The sequence below is a fragment of the Sminthopsis crassicaudata genome, chromosome 1 (genome assembly GCF_048593235.1).
Source record: "Sminthopsis crassicaudata isolate SCR6 chromosome 1, ASM4859323v1, whole genome shotgun sequence".
Lineage (NCBI taxonomy): Eukaryota > Metazoa > Chordata > Mammalia > Dasyuromorphia > Dasyuridae > Sminthopsis > Sminthopsis crassicaudata.
This window is the reverse complement of record NC_133617.1, coordinates 469,830,328-469,850,764: the sequence shown is the minus strand read 5'-3', so window position 1 is coordinate 469,850,764 and position 20,437 is coordinate 469,830,328. Positions and strand designations below refer to the sequence as shown.

The 20,437-nt window shown below is 35.7% G+C and overlaps 1 protein-coding gene across 4 annotated transcripts in view; it reads left to right on the top strand.

Annotated features, from left to right (window-relative positions):
- Positions 1-310: 310 nt before the first annotated feature.
- Positions 311-20,437, top strand: part of PDILT (protein disulfide isomerase like, testis expressed) — a 53,597-nt gene continuing 33,470 nt past the window's right edge. Inside the window, exons 1-2 of one of the 4 annotated variants that reach the window (XM_074280946.1) lie at positions 311-432; positions 3,386-3,591. In XM_074280946.1, the coding sequence (XP_074137047.1) occupies positions 398-432; positions 3,386-3,591 (241 nt within the window). In that variant the 5' untranslated portion in view covers positions 311-397. Of the gene's footprint in view, positions 433-609; positions 1,026-3,385; positions 3,592-20,437 lie in introns of those variants that run through there. The other 3 variants (XM_074280944.1, XM_074280947.1, XM_074280948.1) reach the window with 3 other exon arrangements.

Sequence of the window (20,437 nt, the reverse complement as noted above, 5' to 3'; positions counted from 1 at the left end):
TTTCATGGGAAGCATTGGCTACAATTTATTAATCCAATTGCCAAGCAATGTATATTGATTTTCTTTTGAGTTTCTTCAACACTATTTTCTGCTACTCTTCTAGTTGAATTGGATCAAATGGGACTAAGGGTAATTTTGTATTTTTACTTGTTTGTTTTTTAGGTTACTGTGGCTATCCTGAACAATCTGATTGTGAGCCTCTGCATATTTACCTAGGCTGTGCCATGAATTCTAGCCACAGTGTCTTTGTAGCACCATATTTGGAAGCTATCCTAATATTAATGGATCTTGCCAGAGCTAGTAGTCTGCCTTCAAAAGTTCAAAGTTTTCTTCTAGCCATAATGGGGCATCATAGTGAGATTTTTATAGTTCCTACTTCTGAATGGGCAGGTAAAAGATGTTTGTGAATGTTTTAAGGACCCATTACCTCAGGTAAGGGTGGGAATGGGGATTGCAAGGTGGATTTATTTTTGTTGGATTCATAAAGCATAATGACAAACTAGCCTTGAACAAGGAAACAATTCCATTAAGTTTGATTTGTCAAAGAGATCAAATTTAGGGGAAAAGGGTTAAATAATCAGCCTTCCTCAGGAGAATAAAAAAGAGAACATTCTATGGCAGTTGAGAGTGGGGGAGGGTGAGAGATAGTGGGAAAAGGAAGAAAAGACAAAGAGAAGAGAAAATAGAAAAAAGAGACTAGAAGAGGAAAAAAGAAGAAAGAAGATGGAGAGAAGGAAATAGAAAGAAAAAATAGGGAAGAGAGAAGAGGAGAGGTAAAGAAGAAAAATAAAAGAGTGAAAAGAGAAAACAGAGAAGATTAGACTAGGTAGGAGAGAAAAAAAGAGAGAGAAAAGAAGGAAAAATAAAATAAAAAGTGATAAGAAAAAAGAGAAAAAATAGAAAGACAAGGAAAGACAAAAAAAGAGAGAAAAAGAGATGAGAAAATTGGAGAGAGAGGAAGCCATAACAAAGGAAGCTGAGCCCAAGAGAGACAAGAAGCAAACTTATCTAGCGCAAGGTACCAGGTAGGATAAAGAAACAAATCATGACAACAGTAAAAAATGATCCATGAAGCAAATATACATAAGGAGTATTCTACCAAAGTGAACAGATTGATGAACTGGGCTTGTGCACAAACCTCAAAGCTCAAAGAAACATGGTGGTATTAACAAATCAGGAGAAAGAGAGTGAAAACTTTAAGCTTATTTTGAAATGTTGAGCTTTTTATGCTCATAGGCATCTCATCCTTGCCACTAGATTTTGGAAATTAAGCCCTCTGTAGAAATAAAGCTTATTTGGTGAGGCTATATAAAGATGAACTTTATATTGCTCCAAATATCTGTGTTTGTCTTAATTTGTATTTAAAAAACAAAACAAAACAAAACAAAACAACCTCTTCTATTTTTATTTTTTCCCCCCTAGGCTGGAGTTAAGTGACTTGCCCAGGGTCACACAGCTAGGAAGTGTTAAGTGTCTGAGATCAAATTTGAACTCAGGTCCTCCTGACTTCAGGGCTAGTGCTCTATCACTGTGCCACCTAGCTGCCCCCAACCTCTTAACTTCTAATTTTGTGATTACTTTTATATCATCTAAAATTTGTGTGGTACTTTACAGTTTTCACAACACAAAAACTATACATTCTTACTTGATCTTCCCAAAAATGTTATGATAATGTTGAAAATTAACTATTATTATCATCTTCATCATCACTCTCATTATTTTGGATATCTCCAGTGCATGGAGCCAAGGTTCTGAAACTTTTCTTTTATGCAGATATGCACTTTCTCTACAACTTGTAGTTTTACAAAGTTTCTTGGGAGGCACTGAGAAATTAAGTAAATTGTTCAGGGCCACAAGGTTAGTATGTTCTAGAGTCAGGGCTTAAATCCAGGTCTTCTAGACTTTGAAGTCAACTTTGTATTAAGTTATTATTACCTTTTAGTGTTTTTTTTTTATTATTACTCTTACTCCTATTGTACACATAGAGATATTGAAGCTGAGGAAAAAATTTAATGACTTTCTCAGGCTATTCATACTAGGAGAGTGAGAACTAAGACCTAGATCTCCTAATTCTTGGTCAAGGTTTTTATCATCATGCCAAGTAGATGTGCTTACCTGCTGCTGTTTGTTGTCTTCAAACTATAATGGGATATGTGGGACCAACCGAGAAGATGGAAAACAGTTCTTCAAGATTGAGCCTACATTTTAGTCTAATATGACTTGAGAACAACAGCCTTATTCTTCAATTGCCATCACCTCACCTTAGTTGCAGTTGCTATTTTTTAAGTTGTGTCTATCTCTTCATTTCCCCTTTGGAGTTTTACTGGCAAAAATACTGGAGTGGTTTACCATTTGCTTCTCCTCTTTTATTTTTGAGGAAACTAAGGCAAACAGGGTTAAATGACTTGTCCACAGTCACAGAGAAGGTAAGTATCTGAAACCAGATTTGAACTCAGAAATATGAATCTTTATATGCTTTACTAGCTAGCTGCCCTCACCTTAATATAAGTGTGTACACTTTTTTTAACACCTAGTGGTGAGTATAAATATTAGCAAATTTATAGCAAAGATCCCTGGTTAAATCATCTTAAAGTTTGCTTTGTGTTTGGAGTTGGTTGCATAGACAGGCACTTCCCATGTCTGTTTGTCATTCCTGTTACCTAGAACCATAGAATTTTAGAGATGAGAAAGAATCTTCAGGAATGTCTCATACAATCTCTGCATTTTATCGAGGAGAGGATTGAACCCCAAGAGAGGTACAGTGATTTACTCAAAGTCAAATAGCCAGTTATTGATAGAACTGGACCCTCTTCTATTTATTAATTCTGGCACTGAAGTTCCATTGTCTAATAGCTTTTAATAACACATCTCAGCTAGATTTTATGTTTTCTTTTCTTCAGTGGAGGTTGAAAAATCTACTCTAATTAGAATAGGGTCAAAAACTGATTAGGACAACAACCAAATAAGACTCTTCAAAAGGGGTCCCACTGACAGCATTACTCCTTACAAGAGGACTTTGATGAACCACCTAGTTGTTAGTATTTTCTTCCTAGACCACCGTCACTCCCCCAAGTTACATTATATTTATTTTATGTTGGTTTATCTGTATATAAGTCTTTCTTTTCTTTCCTACTTTTGGTAAAATGCAAACTCCATGAAAGTAGGAGCTATTTGATTTTTTTGTACCTGCAATGCCTAGTCCATGCTAGATACATTATTAGTACTTGTAGTGTTATGGTGAAACTTCTTACCTCATCAGTTTAATAACACTAATATGTGACTGGTTATTAGTGTGATGAATCAAACCACCCCTAGGATCAAAACTACTAGGTATTGATAAGGGAGCATCTTTTTTTTTTCTTTTTCTTTTTTTTTTTTCTTGCAGGAGGAAGATGTTGCTGCTCCGGGTTATTTTTCTGTTTTCCTCCAGCTTTTCAGTGGCCCAGGCATGGGGAGGATGGAATTTCCAGAATGACAGGGTCCAGAGACTTGAAGCACTAGGCATCCAAGAGGAAAAGAATTTGTTGGTTCTCACAGCAAAAACGCTGCCCAGAGCGCTGAATGAGACTCGGTTTCTGATGGTGGAGTTTTGTGAGTAATCTGACTCCCAAAAGAAAAGGGCTGAGCAGTTGGGATAGGGCAAAGGGAGAGTTTAATTTTAGCTCACATTTCTGTGGCATTTTGAGAGTCATAAAATTTTGAAGTTTGAGTAAAAAGAAGGGAAAAAGGTTTTACTTTTCTCAGGAGAGTTGTGTATTATCTAATGTTAGCTGTGAAATGTGAGATCTAGGCAACTTATGCAATTTACAGAACTATAGGATTTGTGAATTGGGACATCTCTGTGATTATATCATTGCCAAGTCATATGTTAAAGGAACCCAAATATAATATATTTGGCCTGTAGTCATTCAACCTCTGTGTGAGGATGTAAATGACTTCTTAAGACAGCTTATTTCATCTTTGGATAACTCTTAAATAGGAAGAATTTTCTTGACATGGAGTCAAATTTGTCTCTCTGAAGCTCCTACCCATTGCTCTTAGTTCTGCCCACTATGGTCAAATATTTCCTTCACAAGAGCCCTTCAAATATCTGAAACTGGCTCTTTATGTCCTCCCTATGCTATTTTATCTTCTCCCAAGGTACCATGTATAGTTCTATCTTTATGTAATTTATTCTTATATGTGCCATGCCCTTCATTATCTTTGGTTATCATCCTCCTCACACCTCACCCCAGCTTATAAATACCCTTCTTAAACTATCGAATTCAGAACTATTACACTATTACAGATGAGATCTGACAAGAACAGAGTGTAATGGAACTATTACTTTCTTGTGCTTAGAAGCTAAACCTCTCAGTTCGGTCCAATATTGTTTCAGGTTTTTTTTACTATTGTATCACATTGTTGAGTCATGTTGGGTTTGTATCCATTAAAGCACTTGATGTTTTTTCAAAACAGTTACTATCTTAAATATGTCTCCTCATCTTGTGAAGTAGGATCACTTTTTTTTTTAATATCCATATGTAAGACTTTACAGTTATCCTTATTGAACTTCATCTTATTAGATTTAAGTTCTTAATTGCGCCTGTTAAGAACTATTTGCATATTGACTATGATCTTGTGTGTGAGAAATCCCTTTCAATTTTCTATCACATGAAATGCTGATGTTTATGCCATCTGCCTTTGTCCAAGTCACTGGTAAAAACATTCCCAGCACAAACCCAAGAAATTCTAGGCAATTCCACTAGAGGTTTCCTATTAAGTCGATATTGAAGCATTAATAAATACTCTTTCAGTACCATCCAAGCAATTCTGAATCCAGTTAATTGTGTTGTCCTTTAGGCCCAATGTCTCCCATCTCATTCAAAAGAATGGTTGTGATTTACTAAATATCTTTTGCCAATATCTAAATAAATGACATCTACAGCATTTTAATTACCTACCTGTTTAATAATTCTCTCTCCCCAATCACCTGAAAAGGAAATGAGGTTATTCATTCAAGAAATCCCTCTGAGTAAGCAAAGGCCTTATCTAGCTAGGCCACATGTGGCATTGGCACATCTCTTCTGTGCTCAACAATTATTATAGCTATTTTTGTATTTGTCATTTGTACCTTTTTTTAAAACTGTAAACTCTTTGAAGGCAGGATCTGTGTCATATCAATTTTTAAAAATTTTACAATATTCTCTATAAAAGATGTACTTGATAACTTTATCAACTTAAGTGATTTGGTAGATAAAGATGGTTTATTTAAAAAACCTTCAAAAATTATCAAAGAAACTAAGTGAAATAATTAATAGCTTTAGTAAAGTGGTAGGATGCAAAATAATCTCCAAAAGTCAATAATATCTATATGTGGCAATAAAAGAATTTGTGAGGAAATAGTAGAAAAGAAGTCATATTAAAAATAACTACAAATGTTTAAAATATCTACAGAGTCAATTTACCAAAGTACACTCAAAACAGGTTTAGCTACAAAATATCATTTAAAGACTTAATAATTACTTGAAATTGGAAAGATATTCTTTGCTTAAGGTGGGGGCCCTTCAATATAATTTTCAATATATTTAATATAACATAACTAAATTCATTCATAGATTTTTGCTACTCATCAAATTATCAAAGAAATTTCCCATAGAATCAGATAGGATAATAGCAAAATTCATTTAGAGGAATAGAGGGTTTAGAATCTTAATAGAAATAAGAAAAAATATGAATGCAGGGAATAGAACGTCCTGATCTCAAAATATATTATAAAGATATATCTCAAAGTACATTATAATTATAAACAAATAGAAACAAATAGAAAACAAATAGAAAAGTAAATCACTGCAACAAAGTAAAAAAGAATCAGAAAGAATTGTTTTCAATAACTTATTGTTCAATACATCTTAAACATAAATTATATGTAGAAAGAACTTCCCATTTGAAAAGAACTGCTGGAAAATTGGAAAGCAGTTTGACAGCAAAGCAACATCTTATTTTATATACCATAATGTGCTCAAAATGACTTATGTGATCAGAACATAGGTCACATCATTAAAACAGAAAAGAAACAGATTAATCTTCATGGTAATTACAATGGATAAGGGGAAGAGTTCTTAATCAAATAAGTTTATAGAGACAAGCACCAAAGTTAATATTATAAACTTCAATCATCACTAAACCAATGTAGCTAAAACAGAAGGGAAACTATTGGTTGAGGATTCTTTTTTGCATCAAATATTTCTGACAAAGTTCAGATAGCCAAGATATATGAGGAATCAATACGAATACATAGTATCAAAATCCATTTCCAGTGTGATAGTTAAAGGATATGAAATGATAGTTTTCAGAAGTGTGCACTATTAACAATTCCATGAATGACTGATATAATTTGATGCAAATCAAAGCAACTTGAAAGTTTCAACTCATATTAGAAAATTATTAAAGATGACCAAATATGGAAATAGTCAAAGGTGAACACCGATGTACTTACATACTATTATTGGTGGAACTATGAATTGGTCTGGCCATTCTGAAAAGCAATTTGGAATTATTCCCAGAAAAGAACAAAGTTTCTATAAAGTTTGATCCAGAAAATTTTCTGCTAAGCATATAGCCCAGCAAGATAAAGACTTAAGGAAGGTTTAATATACTCTAAAGCAAAGCTTTTTAAACTATGAGTTGCAACTCCACATGGGGTCACATAACTGAATATGGGAATCATAAAATTATTATCTATTTACAGTAAGTGTGTGATTTGTGTACCAATTTCATATATCTAGTACTCTTGAGTTGCATAAAAATTTCTTGAGCAAAAATGGGTCACAAGTGGAAAAAGTTTTAAGAAACCCTGTCCTAATATATTCATAGCAATACATGTGTGTGTGTGTGTGTATGTGTGTAGAAGGTGGGGCAAAATCATTGGATGATACCCAGTAAAGAGGAAGTGATTAAGCAAATTGTGGTACAAAAATCTAATAGAAAATTATTTGTTATAAGAAATCTTGGGGAGGGGGCAGCTAGGTGGCACAGTAGATAGAGCACCAGCCCTGAAGTCAGGAGGACCTGAGTTCAAATCTAGTCTCAGGCATTTAACACTTCCTAGCTGTGTGATCCTGGGCATGTCACTTAACCCCAATTGCCTCAGCAAGAAAAAAAAAAAAAAGAAAAGAAAATTTGAGGGATAGCGAGATCGTACAATGCATAGAGAATGAGTCCTGAACTCAGGAGGACCTGAGTTTTTATATTGTCCTCAGATAACTTAACAATAGTTGTGTGGCATCCATCAATGCATCTTGCTCTCTTTGAAGGACTAGAGAATTATGGATATGGAGGATTCCATATATTATTAAGATACAGGTTAATTTTACTGAACTGCCCTCCCCACTTTCTACATGTATTTTTTTGTTATAAAGCTAGATATTTGGGTATTATGCCAGGAAACGATGTATTCAGAACCAAAAGTGATATAAAGGAAAAAGATAGAAATAAAAAATGAAAAAATAAAAAGTACATCTGGTTTATGCTTCAACAAATGTTATGTAATGGGGAGTATGGATAGACTGTCTTATAGACTGGGCTTGGAGTCAGATGATCATTGTTTGGTAACCTTTCTCTATTATTTATTAGCTATATGTCTTTCAGTAAATCACTTATGCTCTATGACCTTCAATTTCCTAGGCTGTAAAACTTGAGACAATAATATTTGTATTTCCAACCTCACAGGGTGTTGTGAGACTAAAAAAAAAGATATGAAGTCTAAGGTTCTTTGTCATCACAATTCACTAAAGAGCTAAAATCTACTACCACTACTATATTATTTTCCACATTGCACAAAATTCTACATTTAGCTTGATTAATCTGAGTCCTTATAAGTAAGGAAAAAATTATTTTTGAACTCTGTAAGAAATCACACATTTTAGAGAACATTAACATCTTTTAGAGAGATTTTTATCAGCAAGCAAGGAAACATAATGAATTTTCTACTTGAACTTCATTTGACTAAGATTTTAAATTAAAACAGCATCTGCTTGTCTCTTTCTAGCCAAATATTCTGTTTAAATCAAGTTTTATGGAAGTTTGTTTTATTTGGCCTAAAATGATAACTTTTAAATTTCAAAGAGAAATCCCTTCTTCTAGGGTTGTAGATTTGGTGATCAAGATTATGGTCTTTCTAGAGATACCTGATGTGATGAAGACCAGTTCGACTTCTTTCCTAGTTTGCAGGTTGACCCAATTTTAGTCTCAGATTAGATCTTCTGGTGCCTGCCAATTCTATCACAGTCAATCTCTCCCCGTCTCAGTAAAGCAGAAAAGTGAAAATGGAGAATGACAAGACAGAGATGAATTGAGTTGAATTAGGTCATGAGTAAAAACATTTACATAGATCTTTCCCACACACACAAGTTTTAGTATTTTAAACTAGCAATGTTTACCATAACTGTATTGAATGTTGGTCAACAGTTAACTACTTTTGGAGTCAGGAAGACTTGATTGTTACTTTAGGTCTGTCAATGAATCTCTTAGGGTTCCCAGGCAGCTCTATAAGAAAAAGTGATAGAAGGATTTTGTCTATCTATAGAAGGATAGAGACTCTCAAGGTCTCTCTTAAAGAACTTTGCTGTGCTCTATAAGCAAAGAAGAATTGAATTAGCCCAAAGGAAACACAAAATATGCAAAATTAGAGAAGCCACCCCAAATGTTCATATGGACTATTTGTGTCTGACCTGTGGCTGAGCATTCGGAGCTCATATTGGTCTGTTCAGCCCCAGTTGGACACATTGTAATTGGATTCTAACATAGTGATGTCAGTTTGATTCTCTTTGAAAACAAAAGGCAACTATGTAGATAAGACTCTCTAAGACAAGTCACTTAGTCTCCTTTGCCTCAGTTTCCTTTTCTCTTAAATGAGCCAGAGAAGGAAATGGCAAACAGCTCCATCCAGTTCCTTTGCCACTTAAATACCAGATGAGGTTATAAAGGTTCAACAATAGCAACTACTACTTCAAGGTTCCCAGTGTAGTACTGTACCTTTTACTGCCTCAGAAACTTCTTCAAAAGGGGATTTATTAATCTCTACTCAAAAAAACTTCTGCTCTCTATTGCAAGAAAACTACAGAAGAGAGAACCCTTCTGAAACATTATTTAGATGATCCAGAAGTGAACCTCAGACCTCAGAATTAATATATTATTTGGAGATCATAGATCTAGATCTGGAAGGATCCTCAGAAACAATCTAGTCTACCATTTTGCCCATGAAGAAAGTCTAGGCTCATTTGGTGATTTCTCCAAAATTGTAGTAAAAGCTCAGAAGTGGGATTTCATTTAGGGCTTTGGACACCAGAGTCAGTGCTTTTTCTGTTGTATCATGATGATATAATCACTTCCTCACCTAAATCTAATTCACAAGCATGTAAAGACATCACCCTCCTGATGTCACTGGTCTTCTTCCAGAACCAATGGCAAATAACGAACAGCAGCAGCAACAGCAGCAACAACTACCACTACCACCATTCATCCCTCTATTGCTATGATTAAATAGCCTAGTCTGAGATAGTATTCTTGGGTCTTAGCTCAGTGTCCCAAAGCTTCCACTGAACTACTTTGTACAACCCTGACACTGTTGGTGTTCCTAGGGGTCTACTCCCCTAGATTTTAAAGTCAAAAAATACTAAAGCTATTAAAAAAACAAAAACAAAAATAGAGCAAACACTTCCTTACCTTTTTCAGTTTTACCTTCAACTCCACATTCAATCTACTCTCCTGTTCTGCCTTGGCTGACTGGGTTCCCCCCTCCCACTTTTTTTTTTAAATAAACTTCATGAATTTATAAAAGTTGCATCCTATCTCTTTCTGTTTTTAGTCTGTCCTCGGATGGCAGCTGTTCAGAGGCCCACTGATCATTTTCAGTGTCATTCTATGGACCTTCTCCAGCTGTGTTACTCCTTGGACTATACACAATGTTCTAAGGGCAGGCACACCATGGCCTTTGACATAGTTTTTTCTTGGCATTGAGATAATCCTTCTGGCTTCAGCAGCACACTGAGTAGAAGGCTTTAGAGGACAATGAGTGAATCACAAATATCTCATCTCAATTGCAAATACAGCATGCTACTCAGCAGCCACTCTTTTGGTGAAGAGTTTCCGATGGTTTGAGTTTGCCATAGCATTCTGTTTTTTATTTATCTTCTTCTGCAAATACAAACACATTGGGTTTATGATCTTGGTCAATTTATTTCTCTTCTCTGGACCTCAGTTTCTACACTTTTAAAACAAGGAGGTTCAGAAAAGATGACTTCTAGTTTTAAGCTCAAATTCAACAATTCCCTTTAGGAGTCTAAACCTAGAATAGTACCTGTTTTTGAATTCAGAAACTTGATCTGACTTGGTTAAATTCTGTATGTGGATGATTATAGTTTGTTATATAGTATGATATTTTTAAATATGTCACATTATACCTTTGCTCTTCTCTAAAAGCTCTGCAATTTAGTCCAAAACAATAGAAATCCAACATAACTTTCCACAAAATAACAAAAAAGTAGTTTTGTTGTCGTTCTGTCATTTTCTTTGGAGTTTTCTTGGCAGAAATATTGGAGGAGTTTGCCATTTCCTTCTCCATCTCATTTTACAGATGAAGCAATAGAAATAAACAGAATTAAGTGACTTGTCCAGGTTCACACAGGCATTAAAAATTAAAAGTCTGAAGTTAGTATATCCAAATGAGGGTAGATGGGCTATGCCCTATGATGCCACTTAGCTGCCCAAGAAGCTGGATAGCCATCATTAAAAATGAGTCCCTAATTCCAGACTCAGCATTCTGTCATACTTCTCCACCCAATTTGTGAAGTAGTTTAGGTACTCCAAAATAATGATTTGTCTAAAATAAGTTCTCTTTGTTCTGGGAAGTTCATGTTTGATCTTGGTTCTCTGCATATTAGTCTTTATTATGTTTTGTTCATGCTAACATTAAAATTAGCTTTCAAACAGCTAACATAATAACAGAAAAGCAAAAGATGCATGTTGTAGGAAGAGATATAGAGGAAGGCTACCAACTGCTTCTCAGGTCATAGGATTACAGAATGGGTCATTGATTTAGAATTGAAAGGAAGGCCATCTTCTCTAATCTTCTCATTTTAAAGATGTGGAAAATAAGATCAAGAAAGGTTAAAGTAGCAGAAGGAAGAGCTGATTGTAGATGCTCTGATTCTATTCCTTCCCATTTACAGAGTCTACTTGAGTCACAAATGATTGAGGAGGAACCAGCCAAACTTTTCCAAAGACAGTTGTGTTCAATAGGAGTTATAAATCAGTATGCTGCTAAGAAGGGAATTCCTTCTGTTATGTTTTTGAAGCTAAACTTCAATTCAAATGTATTTGGAAAAGGGCACTATCATCTGAGGAATCAGGAAAAGCCTCATGAAAGAGATGATTCCAGCTAAGCTTTGAAATAAATAAATTTCAGTTTATAAGAGGCAAAGATGAAGAAGAAATCCAATGCCAAAGCTTAGATACTAGTGACAAAATGTTGTATAGAAGGATCAGTAAGTAGTCTGGTCTGACTAGTCTGAACAAGTAGAAGAAGATGTATGATAAAACTAGAATGGCAGATGGAAGAAAGGCTTGCAGTTCTTGAGAAGTTTGTCTATTATCCTGGAAGCAATAGGGAGCCAAAGAAGTTTCTTGAGAGGGACAGCAACATATCAATCTTAATGCTTTAGGAATATCATGTTGGCACCTGTGTGAATTGCCATTCAACCATGCTTGTCTCATCTTGTACTTTTGAATTTGAATTTTTAAACACATCTTATGATTTGACCTTTAACTCTAATTAATTTTTATCCTAGATTTAGTATAACCAGCCTGTCAAAACTCTTTAAAATTCCAACTATATCATCTAATATTTTATCAATCCATTGTATCATTTGCAAGTTTGATAAAAAATAATATCTATGTCTTATTCAAGTAATAAAAATGAAAAAAAGGTACTAAGCCAAGTGCAGATCTCTGGAAAGTCCCACAAAAGGCTTATCTTTTTTTGTTGACAGCAAATTATTCAACTAGTTTCAAGATTACCTAATTGTACTGTTACTTAGCTTATTAGCTAGCCATTAACTATATAATGATATTAGAAGCTAGCATTTATATAGCACTTTAAGATTTGTAAAGTGTTTTACCTTTGTTATCACATTTGATCCTCACAACAACCCTATGAGATAGGGTTCCCATTTTACAGATAAGGATATTGACGTTGACAGAGATGATATACCCAGAATCACACAGCTAAGTGTGTGAAAAAGTATTTGAACTCAAGTCTTTCTGATTCTAAGTCTAGCATTTCATTGTACTGCTTTGCTGCCTCAGAAGAAGCTGTGCAAGCCAGAGTGTTTCTGTACCTTTTAATCTCTAAAATCTATGTCACAGACTCAAACAGTTATGTAAGCTGATTTCTGAGCCAGGAAGAATGAAGCCTAAAGGTAGGATAATGGATAAAACATGGGGGTTGGGATTCAGGAAGATCTGAATTTAAATCCCCCCTCTGACACTAACTAGCTATTTGAGCCTGTATCTGAAACTTCTTTTGTGGGTGGTTGCATATGGTTGGTTAAATCATGTGATACCTATGTTTTTCTCCATAAGCTTTGCAGTTTACTTGGTCCAAAGCAATAGAATTCTAACTTAACCTTCCACAAAATAATTTAAATGTAATGTTATAAAATGTTGTTCAGTCATTTTTTGGTTATGTCAGACTCTTTGTAACCCCATTTGGGGTTTTCTTGGTAGAGATATTGGAATGGTTTGCCATTTTCTTTTCTAGTTCATTTTACAGATGTGGAAAGCGAGACAAATTAGGTTAAATGACTTCTTCAGGGTCACATAGCTAGTATCTGAGGCCAGATTTGGACTTATCAAGATGAGCCTTCCTGACTTCAGACCCAGCAGTCTATTCAGTGCACTGCCAAGCTGCAGTGTAGTTTAGATCATCCTAAATGGATATCCTAAAATAATTTCTTTAAGTTTCCTTATCTGTAAAATGAGCAGGAAAAGGAAATGTTCAACTACTCCAAAATTTTAGCCCACCACACCCCAAATGGGGTCACAAAGAGTTGGATACCACTGAAATGATTAAACAACACAAAAGTGAGAAGAAATTATGTAAAACATTTGAGTTAACTACTTTTAGTAATCGGTTATTTGACACAATCAGCTCAAACAAATGTGCTTCCAGCAATACTGAAGCATGAGAAACAATAACAAAACATTGTCCTCTTATATTCAGGAAACACTTTCTCCAAATACAGAAATTGCCAGTGAGAAGAGTAGATATACATGTAGGTTATGTATATCTTCCCCTCTTCACCTCACTTTCAGGTGAGACATCATACTGTCCTGGTAAAAGTTCCTTTAGGAATTAGGACAAGCATCTTTGTAAAATAGAGAACATTTCAAATGTATGTCCAAATTCACTCTTCACTAGGAGAAGCAAGTTAAAGAACAGTGTTCTAAAACACTGGATCTAGACTGAGACCTTTGGCAATAACTTGATCCCTCTATATCTTGGTTTCCTTATTTGTTAAATCAGAGAATTGGCTTAGATAGATGCTGACTTCTTTCCAGACCTAAATCCATTGAACTTAATGAATTCTGGAACTTTTTTATAGGCATAAAGTGTCAATATATTTTAGTGACTTAAAATAATGGGGAAAATTAACTTGTAAAGATTTGAGTTTGTCCTAAATGACTCATGGCTTCTGGATGTATCTGCGTAATGTAAATTTTCTCTTAAGTTTTTCCTAAGGCACCTTTAGGAAAGCTTAAAGGCTAACTTGGGCGTATTGTGTTCTGTATAAATGCTATAAATAACAGATGTTCTTATCGCCAGTTTGATATCAGAAGTCTTCTATTTTCTCAGAAGTCCTTTTATTATTTTTTAATTCATTTATCCTTATCATTTTAATGCTTTGATGCCATTTTAAAAAATTGTCTAGTTTTGTGCAATGTTTTGAAGTCATGTAAAAGATTGAATCAACCATCTCTGCAGTCACCACCATTTTCTCAGGAGTCAGTTAGCCCCAGCTCCCCAAATCTAATTACAACCCTGCTTTAGAAAACTACTAAATCCTCAAATTCAACTTCAGCTTGTCCTCCCAGTAGCATCATTTCTCCTACTCCCAGTCATTCAGCATATCTTGTTTTTTTCCTGTTATGTCAAATTTTTTGGAAAGGGAAAAGAAGGAAGGAAGGAAGGAAGGAAGGAAGGAAGGAAGGAAGGAAGGAAGGAAGGAAGGAAGGAAGGAAGGAAGGAAGGAAGGAAGGAAGGAAGGAAGGAAGGAGAGAGGAAGGGAGGGAAGAAGGAAGAGAGGAAAGGGAAAAAGAAAGGCTATCTTTAAATTAATTAAACAGGCTCACAACTGTTCCCAAAGAAGTAATGGGCTTTCCCAAAAGGATTTAGTATGTGATATTGATTACTTGGAACTTCTAGACCATCAAATGAACCTTTTGTTAGGGACTTGTAGTTCATAAGGAGTGCAAATAAACTGAAAACTACAAAGGGCAAACATTTTAGGTCAACCCAAAAGGGAAAGAAAAAACCCATAGATAAGCCCCTATCATGTGCTTAAGAGCATTGGTGGACACCAGTATTCTGTGATTTCAACATTCATACTGCTCACATGGGTGTCCTTCTCTCCCCTGACATTGAACTTTCCTCCTTAAACATTTGCTTTTCCCAACAAATCAACACACTAATAGATACCAGTATTTCAGCACACAATCATAAAAAAGTTAAAGAAATGTGTCTGATGTGAAGAAACACATTAAAAAACTATTTATAGTCTTAAGACAAAAGAAAGATAGCAGTTTTCTGTGGTAAGTCCTTACATATACATGCAACACTCCCAAAATATTCTAGTTAACTCCTACTGTGCATGTTATCTCTGAGCTACTCCCTCCACTCCAATTTGTATGCATGGGTCAATTCTACTAGGAAGACCCACCATAGATTCAAGGTATTTTTGCCTTTTACATTCTGTATTTCATAAAATGGATTGGTGAACTCAACTTATTAGGGGTCCCCTAATCAATCCCCTACATACACAATTGCCAAGTTTGAATGATCTTTTAAAAATGTCTCTTTTGTTACTGATCTTTCTGAAGCATTTAACATTGTTAATTATCACCTTCTCTGGGATACCTGCTCTCATCTGGATTTTCTTAACACTACTTTCTCTTGGTTTTCCCCCTTGTAATCTGACTATTCCTTCTCAGTCTCCTTTGCTGTATCAGCCATGTGATACCCTATTTATAGTTATATCCCAAAGTTCTGTCTTGGACCCCCTTATTTTATTTTCCCTATTACATTTCTCTGTTTCTTTCTCTCCATCAACTCTTATGGATTCAATTATCTTATTTATACTAATGGCTCCCAGATTTACCTATCTGCCCCTATTTTCTCTTCAATTCCATAAGAGAAAATACTTACTGTACACTTCCAACTGACTATTCTTTAGCCATCTTAAGCTTAGCATTTCCAAAACATGTTTTTCCCTAAAATTCCTATTTCTGTTAAGAGTTAGCGCCATCTTTTTAGTTACCTAGTTTAAGAACTCAGAGTCATCCCTGTTTATTTGCTCTCCATCATCTTACATATTCAATTGTTGATAAATCTTCTCGATGCTACTGCTTCAATATCTCTTCTATGTATCCCTTTTCTTTTAACTCACTGGACCACTGTCCTAGTTTAAACCTTCGTCACCTCCTGTTTGGACAATTGTAATGTACTTCTAATTGCAGCTGATTTCCCTTTAGTCTACATACACCTTCTTATATTTTAGGTCTTCCTAAAGAGTAAGTCTCATCTTGTCATTCCCTTGCTCAAGAAACACTATTGGTTCACTCTTGTCTCTAGGAAAAAAATGAAAACTTTTCTTCTTTGGAATTTAAAGCCTTTCACAGTCTGGCTCCAACCTTTCCAGATTCATGATAAATTAATCTCTTTCATATACTCTATGTTCCAACCAAACTGACCTACTTGTTACAACTTGCACACAGCATTCTTTCTCCTGTGTCTGTAGGGTCATAAATCTAGAGTCGGGAGAGACATTAGTGATCATTGAGTCTAATGACCATGTTTTACAGATAAAGAAACTAAGGCCTAAGGTGGTTTCTGACTAGTCTAGGTGACACAAATAATAAATGACAAAGGTGGTACTTCAGCCTAGGGTCTCTGAAAGCAATTAGTACTTTCCCCACAGTACTGTGTGCTTATTACTATACCTTTGAACAGATCTTCCCCTCCATGTCTGTTCTCCAAATTAGTTGTTTCTGCTTTGGAGAATCCCTAGCTTTCTTCAGAACTCGACTCAAATGATATCTTACAAGCAATGGTTCCTGATGTTCTGGCCTCTAGGGCCCTCCCCAAATTATCTTTTATTTATTTTATATTAATTTTTATATTCCCCCATAAGTATTTGTATTTTCTCTGGTAAAAGTATACACTCTTTGGAAACAAAAATGATTTGTTTAGGCAGCAGGGTGGCTTAGCAAATAGAGCCCTGAACTTGGAATTAGAAAATTCAAAATTCAAATCAGATTTTTGGCACTTAGCTTTTTTTGCCTCAGTTTCCTCATCTGTGAAATAAATTGGAGAAGGAAATGACAAATTGCTCCAATATTTTTGCCAAGAAAACCCTAAATGGAGTCACAATGTTGAACAAGAGAAAACAACTGAACAAAAGCAATAACTAATAGCATGGTGGCTGGCACATAAGAGATGCTTAATAAATACTTGTTAATTGACTCCCTGTTACCTCTGGATTAAATATAAATGTAAATTCCTCAGGTAGTGCTTCAAGTTCCCCACAATCTGGATTTCTAGACTTATTGCATATTACTGCCCTTTAGGTCCTTAACCCTACAAACGCCCCCAAGCCTTACATATTGTTTCCTCCCTCTAAGGATTGATACAGGCCTCATTTTCCAAGAATGCTTTCTCTGGCTCTTTCTTTTCCCCCATCACACTTATCTCATATTATACTTATATCATATCCCAAGATTTATCTATGTTCTTCCAAAAATTGTGCACAGGAGTTCTACACAACCAAATTGCTTGGAGGCTTTCCTTTACATCTCTTCATATTTTATGAATATCAAAAGAGCATGTGGTTATCCTTTTCCTTTTTTTTTGCATGATAAGGCCATCTCCTTATCCAGTCTTGTATTTCTTTGATGATGTATTTTAAGCAATCCGCCCCCCCCCCTTACACACACATACTGTACTATATTGCAAACTACTCACAGTTACCATGGGCTTCTCTATTGCACTATGAATGGCTGGCAAATTTCATTTCTTCAGGGACTATGGTATTCCACCCATACAGAATCAACAGAAGAATATTGATAATAAAAAGATGTTTTTGTTTCACAGAGAGGGTGGGCATAATTTAAAATTATATATAAAGTCCCCAAATTCTTTGCTATTGATGGACCAGTTCTATAGATTGTCCATATAACTACATAACATGATCAGGACAACAATTATTCTTCATCAACTTAGTTTTTCCAATATGCATGGTTAGACCAAACTTTTGAGATCTCATTTATGAAGTTTTTGCTTTGTTCTGGGACTTGATATAATCAGCACCTTATCTTCTGCAAATAAGAACCACTAGGTTCCACAGAGAATCCTTATTACATTTGTATTCTTCACCAAATAGTTTATATAAAATTAACCAACATCACCCACCCCTGCCCCACCATTCAGGTTCCTATTTCATGACTTTTTTTGTGTTTTGTGTGTGCATAGCTTCTATTCCCTGATCCATCTGGATCATTTTGTTTGACCAACCCTTAACCATCTGAATCCAGAGAGACTGGTCTTGAAAAGAAAACCTTGAGAGGTGATTGCAGAATGGGGTAGCCAGTGAGGAGGTAGCGTTTGACTAAACATGATGGATTGGAGGTATTGAAAGCAATGATGATGATAAAGCAGGCAAAGGACTGAAATCGATCACAGAGTAAGGGGAAATTTTCATTTTTTAGGCATTGATTGGCAATGTAATGAAAATGATTATTCACTTTCTGATGCTGTTATGCAGTAGCCATCCTGATTTGAGACTTAGTACCTGGATATTGCTCCCTTCACCATTTGATTATTATTTCTGCCAAAGAACAAAAAGATCTTAGAGAAACTGGCTTTCTGTTAGACTTGCAATTTGTACTCAGTCACTGAGGCATTTTGTACATTTTTCTCTCTGTCTCCAGATAAAAAGGAAATTTATAAAGATAAAGTGTTCTGGATTTGAAGAGAATCAATACCATTCTTCTTCCCACTTTTCTGCCTCCATCACCCCTCTATATTTTAAATATTTGGGTAAAGGAAACAGATAGAACGAGTATGGCTAATAACACATGTACTGAATGACCATGCTATCAGGCAAAATAGAAATTCTTTTCAAGCTTCCAATGATAGCTTGAGTAAACTTCCCAACTAGTGTGACAATTCTAGTATTTCCTCAACCCTTTCCCCTCCTATCTGGGGATTCTATGTCTGGGTTTCCACACCAGAGTATTGATGATGTCCAGGGACATCTCAAAGACTCATCTATCAGATTGGGCCTCTTTAAGTTTCTCTCCAGGATGGGCTGTCATTGGTCTGGGTTTTACCTTGTATGCTTTTTGGGTTCCTTTTCTGCTTATATAGCCACTCTTCCCAATTGGAGTTCTACATTATAGAGGTCAACAGAATTCTTCCTGGGGTTGTACAAATTGTGTTGATTGTTCTGAGCATGGGGTCTCAGCCTTGTGCTGTTGCAGGGAACAAAAAGATGCAATTGCAACAAGATATTATGTAGAAGAAGAGGAAGGTGGCTCTGTGAGATGATATTTTAAAAAAAAGACCTGGGACCTGCACTAAAGAGCATGTAAGAGATTGGGGTGAAGGAGCTGGGATTAAGACAAGTGTGCCTGGCCACACTTCCTCCTCCCTTTGTACAACCTAACAGGTTCCTCCTTTAAGGCTGCTGCAGATTTCATTCACATATACACTTGAGAGGGAGTTGCTTGTCACTCCCTTAGAGGTGACTTGAATTGCCAAAAACACCTTTGTTTCAGAGAGCTTAGGCCTGACATAGAATTCAAGTCACCCATAGCCCAAGAACTGTGTTACTGAAAGAACTGATGGATATGACTGTGAGTGAATGTCATTGAGTTTTGAAAGATCATGGAAAAAAGGGGAAAACAACCACAAACTGGACAATTTTGCCAAGAACTGAAGGTAGCTGCAAATTCAGAACTAGGTCATGTTAGAGGTTAGCATTCAGCAAATCTTCTTGCTCATTAGGATGACTTGGGTCTGGGAAGGTCACATCTGAATAGCACTAGTTTCCATTTCATGGAGAAAGTGCCAGAGATTCATGTGATTGTTTACAAAATTTCCAAGGAAGCAAATTGTCTTTTGTGCCCTTTCAAGTTCTCTTTCAGTGCCCCACAAAGGGCACTGAAGGGAGAGACAGAGAAAGTAGCCCCTTACTCCATTTCTAGTCTATACCCAACTTGGTTCTCAGATATCTCTCAACTAATCTCATTGAATTAAAACTTTTGATTGTTAACAAGTTAGGCTATCAGCTTTTGCATTTGAGTAAGTAAAACAGGATTTTGCCCTTCAAATCGCACATATCTGCCTGCTTTTCATTTTCCTTTGCTGGACCCTCATCTGGAGCAGACACTCTTAACTGATGTTCCTCAGGATACTGCATTGTACCTCTTCTCCCTCTACACCACTTCTCATCATTGCCCATGGATTTAATTATTGTTTCTCTTCTGATGATTTAAGAATCACCCACTTATCCTCCCTTAACCCTCTGCTGAGTTCGTCTTGCATCTCCAATTGCATTTTAGACATCTCAAACCAGACATCTCAAACTCATTATGTCCAAATCTTTCCCCTTAAAACCTCCTCCTCCCCTCCTCTTCTTAACATTCCTATTTTGCAAGGAAAATGCCATCCTTCCAATTCCCTAGAATAAAATCTTAAGAATCATCCTGAATTCCTTACTGTCTCTCACCCGTGTTCGATTTTACCTTTGCAACATCTCTGGAATATATTCCCCTTGTCTCCTCTAACAACGCTGTCACTGTGGTATTGGTCTTCATGCTTGAACTATTAAAATAACCCACTTGTGGGACAACCTGCTCCTAGTCTTTCCATTCCTACCTACCCTCCATTCTTTGACCAAAGTTATTTTCCTAAAGTTTTTAACATGTGACCCTCTCTTAATCAAATACTTAAAAAAAAGTTTTGTTTGGCATTTAAATCCCTTTGCAACATAGTCTCTTCCTACTTTTCCAGTTTTCTTATACATTACTTCTTTCAATTCAGTGACACTGACTTCCTTGCTCTTCCATGAAAAAGACACTTCATCTCACAATGTCTGGCATTTTCTTTGACTGTCCTTCA